Genomic DNA, 8,617 nt, shown 5'->3' with positions numbered 1-8,617 from the left:
CATGTGTAGCATTAGAAAAACAAAACCACAAATTGCAGCTGAGCACAATGGCTCACACCTGTAATCCTAGCAGTCTAGGAGGCTGAGGCAGATGGATCACCTGAGCTCAGGAGTTCAAGACCAGCCTGAGCAAGAGCAAGACCTTGTCTCTACTAAAAATAGAAAAACTAGCCAGGCATCATGGCAGGTGCCTATAATCCCAGCTACTGGGGAGGCCAAGGAAGAGGATCACTTAAGCCCAAGAGTTTAAGGTTCCTGTGAGCTATGATGCCACAGCACCCTACCCAAGGAGACAGAGTGAGACTCTGTCTTAAAATAAATAAATAAAAGCACAACTTGCTGCTGTCCCTGACGGTTCCAGGGCCTTGTGGCTGTGCAGTGGATGGCATTTATTGAGTACCTACTACATGCACTTCACACACATTATCTCCAATCCTTAAATTACTTCACACACATCATCTCCACTCCCTAAATGTCCCCAGGAAGCAGGTATCATTTCCATTTTAGAGACAGGAACTGTAAGCTCAGAGAAAATAAAATATTGGTCCACGATCACACAGCTTGGAAAGTGGCAATGCTGGGGTTGAAACTGAAGTCTCTCTAATTCCACATATTCTTTCTCAGAGGACTTCTGAACTCTGAAGACAGGAAGGAGGCTCATTCATTACACCCAAGTAAGGTTTATTTATAAGCATTTACGAAGCACCCATCGTACCCAGCCATCACTTAGACACAGCACAAAACCCTGGTCCCCAAGCTCTTTGGGAACAGGGAAATGAAACATAGTCACATGACAGAGCTAGTGGGTGGTGCCCGGGCAGCACTACTGGAGCTCACACACTGACCAGCAGACCCAGGCCTCCCACACCAAGCCCAGCCCAGATCACATCCCTAAGCCTTGAACTGCAACATGCAGATGCCCAGTGTGACCACCAGATGGCGGCTGTAGGCTGCTAAATCAGACTTTGGCCTTGGAGACCAACTTGTCACCTTGAGTTTTCTAGAATAGGGTGGCAGTGCCTGCCAAACAAAATAGCTCAAGAGAAAGGAACAGAATCATTAAGTGGGTAAAAGCAGACAAGATGCAGAGATCCTCAGAGGAACAGCTCATCAGACACCAAGGAGATATGGTACTTGTCTGGGAGGGTGTCCCCACATCCACCTGTAACTGAACACCTGATTTCCAATCCCCAGTGTGAAACCCTCCATCTGGGACGCCCATGGCTGCTACTCCTTCCGCATGGTATAGCCCTGGATCATGCTGTTGAAGTAGGCCTGTGTGTTGCGCTCTGGGTAGAAAAGGATTGTGAAGCACTTGGGGCCAAAGTATCCCAGGCTGATGGCTAGAAGGTTGAGCACAGTGACCAAGAGTTCCATGATGGTGACCAGCACCCCATTGTAGACAGACATAAAAGTGATGAGGGCGACAGAGGAGATGAAGTAGAAGGTCATGTTGAGGGTGATGAACTTGGCCTCGTTATAGCTGGTGGGCAGCTCCTTGCCTGTGTAGGCGAAGCTGAAACCCAGCACGGAGAGGACCAGGTCCAGGCCGGTGCTAAACAACAGCCCGCTGCGGTAGTTGGGGTTGCAGGAGATGATCATGATCTGGGGATCGTCGGGGTCGGTACGGGTGGTGGGGTTGGGGCTGTTGGTCAGCAAGTTACCCACCACGATGACCACCTTGAGTGCTATGATACACAGCACAGAGATATAGGGCCCGTGGTAGCGAAGCCAGTAGCCGTAGGCACGCGGGAGGCGGCTGGCCATTTTGAAGACACAGACGATCTGGAAGGAGCGCACGGTGATGCAGGTAATGCAGGTGGTGAAGCAGAGGGGAAAGAGGGTCTGGCGGAAGAGACACGTGGCGACCGTGGGTAACCCCACATACACTGGGACCACCATGTAGGCCACCAGCAATGGCACCAGCATCAGGAAGCACATGGGGCCCCCAGCTGAGCGAACCACAGGTGTCTGGAAGTGCCTCCAGAATACAAGCAGGGTGACCAGGGTGCTGAGGAAGCCCAGGAGAGTCAGCACGGCCACAATGATGGTGGGAGCCTCGTGCCATTCCAGGAAGGCCAGACGCCGGTGGAAGCAGGAGGTGTCACTTCTATGGGACCACTTGTTACTCGGGCAGACCTGGCAGTCATATTCATCTGAAAAAAGCCCATGGCATCTTCCGTCAGTTAATCCTACCCTCTGAGCACCCACGTCCTGCAGTCCCGGCACTGGGCAACCTCTCTATTCATGGCCAGCACTCCCTGAGTCCCTTACGTGCACTGGCACATCCAATTCCCACAGCAACCCCATTTCACAGATGGGGAAACTGAGGCTCAGTGTGGTTATCTCCCTAAAGTTGCAAAGCCAGTAAGTTACAGAGGCAAGATTTGAACTGAGGTCTCCTTAACTCCAAGCCTATCACCTAAAGATCCTCCCTTCCAAGACCTGGAAGAGGTATTCAACCACTTGCTCAAATAATTTTGAGCACCACCTACTGAAGCAGGTATGGGAGGTAGAAGAATAGAACCCAGCCCGCACCTGCAGGCTCCAGGCCAGCTGTAAGAGGAAGGCCAGTAGCATCACTCAACCGGCTCTGAGTTCTGCACTCTGCTAGGCACACAGTAAGTTCTGGGTTTTTTTGTTTGTTTATTTGTTTGTTTGTTTTTGTTTAGTTTTTTTTTCTTTTTGCAGTTTTTGGCCAGGGCCAGGCTTGAACCTGCCACCCCTGGTATATGGGGCTGGCACCCTACTCCTTGAGCCACAGGCGCCACCCAGTATGTTCTGTTTTGAGAGACATACTCACCCGCTTAATTTACATTCATGAAGTCAAAAAATTTCTGAGCCCTAATCCTGAGCTGTACACTAAACCCTAATGTGGACAGAATGGTAACGTGGTCTACACCTTCTATAAGTTTATGGTCTATAGGAAGAAATGGTCATTCCTCTAAGCAAGGAAATCATTTAACTTTCACTGAGCAATTATATACTCCGGACTACCCTAAGCACTTGGGAGGCCCAAGAGATAAATCGCATACCGTCGCTCTCTGCTAGAAACGTCTATTGGCAGAAGCATTCATTCATGCTGCAGAAGAATTCATTCATTCATTCCAGCTGCAGCTCCCCTGCCTGACACCCCCAGGCCCTGAGTTGTGTGTAGAACACCCCCAGGCTCAGCTCCAGTTCTGCTACAAGGGGTGGGGTGTGGGGGGGGTGTTGACCCTCCTCCCTCCCCACCAAACCAGCCTGTATTCAGGATTTTGCTCTACACTAGGTACTGGGGAGACACAGACATGGTCCTGAACCTTTAGACACTTACATGCCCTGGAGGAGACCCCAGAGGCCCTGCCAAAGGGGAAGAGCCCTGGAGATCCCAGGGTAAGGACGGGGCGGGGCGGGGTGGGGTGGGGCGGGGCAGGGGCGGCGCCTGTGCCCTGTACCTGCGGTCTGATTGAGGTAGGTGCCAGGGAGGCAGTCGATGCACTCAAAGCAGCAGGGGTGGATGCCCACGGACTTCTTCTTTTGCCCAGACTGGCAACTCTTGGAACACATGGACACAGGGACCTGGGGGAGGAGGGAAAGAGACCCTGAGCCCTCTTTTCCCACATTCTGGGGGCTCCAGCTCTCTCCAAACAGCGGGATGCCCTGGGAAGGAAACCTGGGTCGCTGCCTGGGAGGAGGGGGGGTGCTGGAATTGCCTCTGCTCGGACCCTCTTAATTTTGCCTGCCCAAGACCTAATCCACCTTCCTCTGGTAAAAGTGCCCAACTGTTGAGACAGACCCTGTGATGTTGCTGGAAGGACAGGACACAGACCTGAGTTGGCCCCAAGGGGCCACCATGCCCAAGGGAAGGTCTGGGAGATGGAGTGAAACCCGGGATCCACTCCTGCATGAAGCTTCATATTCTACCTCCAGAGTTTTCTTTTTTTTGGGGCATTAATTTACTTTTCCCCGATCATTACTCCTGCTGATGGCTAATCTTAATTATGATGGCTTACATTGTTTTCTGTCACTCACAACCCAGACTCTTAGTTAAAACAGCCTTTCTGGAGGAGCAGAGGTTGTTCAGGTGAGCAAGATCAGGCAGGCAGTGACCCGTCCATTGTTCTACTGCTGTATTTCCAGAACCTAGCACAGAGAAGGCCACTGATTTTTTTTTTTTTTCTTTTTTGAGACAGAGTCTCACTATGTTGCCCACGGTAGAGTGCTGTGAAAATCAACTCCAGGGGTCCTGGGGGCCATCACAGAAATGAAGCACCTGCACCCCAGGACATCAAGTAACTCTCCTCCTGGGGAGACAGGAATAGCAGCGAGTCTTCAGAGGATGGAAATAGTACCCAAGAAGCTCTAGTGGGTACAAGGAAATGTTTTAAATGGATGGCTGTGACTCCTATATCGACCTCTGTGGTAACAAGGCCTGTCCCTTGAGTCACACCGGGATTCCCTGTGGTCAGCAGACAGAGAACATTCAGGATGAGTCCCAAGGTCAGCTTGGCATCAGCTCTCTCTCATTAGAGAGCTGACAGGGTCTGTTCCCGCACTGAAACCCTCTCAGGGCTGATCCTGAAGGATGAGGGGAGATGCTGCCCAAGCACAGAGCTGCCCGCACTGAGGGTGCGTGGTTGTTCATTTTGTGTGGATGGAGAGGTGTCTTAAAGTGTGGATGTCCTGGGCTCCCGGGCAAAGCTGAGTGACTTGGCTGGTTGTTCAGGGGCCTGGAAAGAGCAAGACTGGTAGAAAGGAGACAAGCTTGCTTGGGAATGGTAAACACAGGGACCTATGAGAGTGAGCGCAAAGCCTGATGATTTCATGTCTCATGTTCATACCAGCTGGAGAACACACAGAGAGAGAAATCAAGAAGAGAAAGGATGACCTGCCCAATGGAGGGCAGCTGGCCTCTATTTGAGCCCTGGCCACCCCAGGGCTTGCACAGAGCAGTCATGGTGTCAGAGATGGAGGCTGTCGGCCTGGGCCCAACAGCTTGGGTTCCCTCCCACCTTGGGTGATCCAGCTGCTGTTGCTGAACGCTCACCCTGACCAGTGTTGATCCATTCATTTGGCACCATTGCTCAAGATGACCAGGATACCAATGGCTGGCAGATCTATTATAGCAGATCCTTCCCTCTCTGGAGGAAGCAATGATTCACCCTCATATGAATTTTCCCTCCCTGACTTCAGCACAGCATCACTATCCAGAGCTTACAGGCTAAAATGACTTACTGATGCAAGATCCCATATCACCTTAGACAAGGGGTACATCTCATGGTGAAGAGGACGTGCCATGGACACATGACCACGGGATCCACTGGCCCTAACACAGACCATATCGACTGGACGGAGCCAGTCTGAAAACAACAATGGGTGACACATCATGTCAGCTAAGGTACCATCTGGGGGACCACACCCTTTAGGATGAGATATGGGCATTGAATAAATGGCTGGAGTATTGTGCTGTGACCTCAATAGCTAGACTATGTGGGTCCAGTAACCACAAGGGGGAAGAGACATTGGCCACATTCACCATTATTCTCAGGGATTCATTGTAGAACTGGCACTTCTTCCCCTACCGTCTTAGACTCCACTAGACTAGAGTTTCTGGTCTCCAGAGAGAGAATACTTCCACCAGCAGACACAATAGGGCTCTGTAATTGCTACCTGGTCATTTGGGGGGCCTCAGGCCAGGGAATAAGAAGCCGAGAAAGGGAGAGGTAAGTGACATGGATTGGCATGAGGAGCTGGGGTTGCAAGTGGGCAGGAAGAACAGGGAGCTCTCCGGGGCAACCCTTGGTGCCTCTATCCCAGTGGTAACTACCCACATGGAGATGCTGCAGGTCCAGCCCAGCAAGGGCAAAAGCAGCTAACTGCAGGCTTAGACACCTTGGGGATGGAGGTCTGGACCACCCCACCAGGCAAATGACCAAGAGAATTTGAGTAAAGCCAAGAGCAGAGGGATCCAGAATGGACAGGGAAGGACAGAGGATGAATATCTGTGACAATCCTGACCTAGCTGCTGCCCTAAAACCCTGCGACTCACCAGGCTTGAGGAACGACACGCCAGCATTGAGGGGAATGAGGAGTGGACATGTCTGTGGCTTCCCAATATTATGTTTTCTCAGCCTATGTTTTATTCCAACTGTTGCTGCAGCCACTAACTTCAAGCAAGTGTTATGGTACCTGGCAGCACCTGGCCTCTGCCACATGGCTCTCTCTTGCCCTGGGGCTTCAGAGTGGGGTATCCATGGGAAGCTGCTGGGCTCTCACACACATAGGACCTGGAGTGCAAGGGTGCTGACACCCTGGGGGGGTGGCCCCTGGCCACCAGGGGACTGGAGTCAATTCTAAAGAGGCTCTCCAGAAGGTCCCAGTAAGACTCAGCTGCAGTTGCTCACAGCAGGGTCTGGCTGGAGAATGTCCTCTGGGGCTGACTTTCCCTCTTCCCTCTGGAACTCACACCAGTCTCCCACTCCTGTTCATGTCCACACATCATGTCCTGATAGACGTTATTTGTACAATAATCCTTGTCTCAGGCTCTGCTTTCTAGAGGAAACCCAGGCTAATACACTGTTATGGGTTGCTGATGTTCCCCTTGAAGTCCTAAGCCCCAGGACCTTAGGTCATTCAGTCATGATTAGTTAGAATGAGGTCCTGATGGAGGAAGAGCGAGTCCCTAATCTGATGTGACTGGTGTCCTTACTACAGGGGTAAATGTGGAAACAGAAATGCATGCAGAGAGAATGCCATGTGGCTGGTGTGATGCATCTATGATCAAGGGACGCCAATGACCATTACAGACCACCAGAAGCCAGAGAAAGGCCTGGAACAGAGACTCCCTCAGGGCCCTTAGGAGGAACCAGCTCTGCTAACACCTTGATCTTGGACTTCTGCCTCCAGACCATGACATGAAAAATTCCTATTGTTTGAGCCTCCCTGCCCCCCACCCACTCCATCTGTGGCGGTTTGTTATGGCAGCCCTGGAAATGAATGAAGACCCCAACCCAATTACTCCACACAGATCCCAAGAAGCTCAGGAACTGGCAGTGTTGGGTACCTCTGGGACTGAGGGTGAAGTGTGCTGTGGGGTGGGTGAAGGGGCACAGGAGGTTACTGGGGGAGAATGGTGGAGAAGCCTTTAGATCCCTGCATCCTCTCCTCTAGGGGGATAAATGCTGCTCTCTATCCCTCTGCACTCCATCAGAATTTCAATTATCTATTGTCTAAAGAGGGGGAAACAAAGGATCTTTAGATTGATAGATGTCAGCACAGTTGAAGGCACGGTTACCGTACCAAAACCCCCCAGGACCTTAGAATGTGGCCCTATTTGGATATAAGGAGCATGAAATGATAAGATGAGCCTGAATGCCAGATATAGAGAACCTCCACCCCAGACAAGCTGTGTGGCCTCAGACAGGTCACAAAACCTCTCTGTGCCTTCAGTTTCCTAATCCATAACATGGGAAGAATGGTGGTATCTACCCCCTAGGGTGGACATGAGAATGGAAGTTCATAGCACGGGTCCTAGAACACACTCATTCAGTGACTGTTTACTTTGTAGAGTCTCCCTGGGCCACTCTGTCCCAAGGAGTGGAAAGCCCAGAACAGCCCTAGTTCTCATCAGCAGGACCTTGGACTACGCACCCACAAAGATAGGTCCCATCAGCTATAGATGAAGACTCTCCAGGCACCCTCCTTGATGGAAAGGGCCATCCCAGCATGAGCCCCCAGACCCCGCTGCCCCCAAGTCCCAGCCAGTCCCTCTGAACTGACCATGTTGTTCGGGGTGTGCCAGGAGACGACCTTGATGACCTCCAGCTTCTCAGTCGTGGGACTGTAAGACGCAATGCTCTGGAAAGGATTCTGTGTCATGTCCCACTGCCACTGAATGATCTCCAAGGGCATGGCCATGTCCCCCTCTGTGTCGAACTTGATCTGGTGGCCTAGGAGGGGGAAGTTGACCTTCCGGATCTCCTGAAGTAGCTGGGGGGTTGTAAGGAAGAAAAGTGGAGCTGGCATCAGAGTCCAGGTTAGAACTGGGAGAGAGCCTACCATACCACCTGCCTTGATTTCCCCCTCTGTAAAATGGGGACAATCTTCAGAATGGTGGCAGCTGGGAGGCATGGCTGAACGTTCTGCTCTGGAATCAGATGCATCTGAGTTTAGGTCTCAGCTCTGCCACTTGCTGTGAGGCCTTGGACCTGTTGCTTAACCTCTCTGAACCCCAGTTTCCTCGACTGCAAAGTGGGAGCAATAAAAACCCTCACACCCCTGCAGTGATGTGACCAAGCTGGCCTGAGCAACTTGGGATTTGAGGATCCAGATATGACCCTCAACGGGTCGAGAAGCATCACCCTATAGTCCTCTGAGTAGGTGGAGCCTAGACTATTATTTGCAGAGACTTGGGCTCCTCAGGGCTGTCCCTTTGGGTCTGAGCCCTGTTTCTGCTTCCTCCCTTAGCCCCACTCCCACCCCAGCACAGCCCCACACCCAAGGCAGACCCTTGCACTTCTCCAGCCCACACTCCTTCCTGGGCCCAGACACCTGCTGTCAGAAATAAATGAGGAAGAGGATGAAGAGGAAGAGTACATTCAGCTTCTACTGAATAGTTAATCCTCTCAATAGCCCA

The 8,617-nt window shown here is 51.7% G+C and overlaps 1 protein-coding gene across 1 annotated transcript in view; it reads right to left on the bottom strand.

The window, feature by feature from the left end:
- Positions 1 to 1,227: 1,227 nt before the first annotated feature.
- TAS1R2 (taste 1 receptor member 2) overlaps positions 1,228 to 8,617 on the bottom strand; it is a 15,735-nt gene continuing 8,345 nt past the window's right edge. Inside the window, exons 4-6 of the mRNA XM_003783850.1 lie at positions 7,762 to 7,971; positions 3,438 to 3,561; positions 1,228 to 2,156 (exon numbers count right to left, since the gene is read on the bottom strand). Coding sequence (XP_003783898.1) covers positions 1,228 to 2,156; positions 3,438 to 3,561; positions 7,762 to 7,971 — 1,263 coding nt within the window. The remainder of the gene's footprint in view (positions 2,157 to 3,437; positions 3,562 to 7,761; positions 7,972 to 8,617) is intronic.

This window comes from Otolemur garnettii, unplaced genomic scaffold (genome assembly GCF_000181295.1).
Source record: "Otolemur garnettii isolate 467f Iridium unplaced genomic scaffold, OtoGar3 scaffold00009, whole genome shotgun sequence".
NCBI lineage: Eukaryota > Metazoa > Chordata > Mammalia > Primates > Galagidae > Otolemur > Otolemur garnettii.
This window is presented reverse-complemented; position numbering and strand designations above follow the sequence as displayed.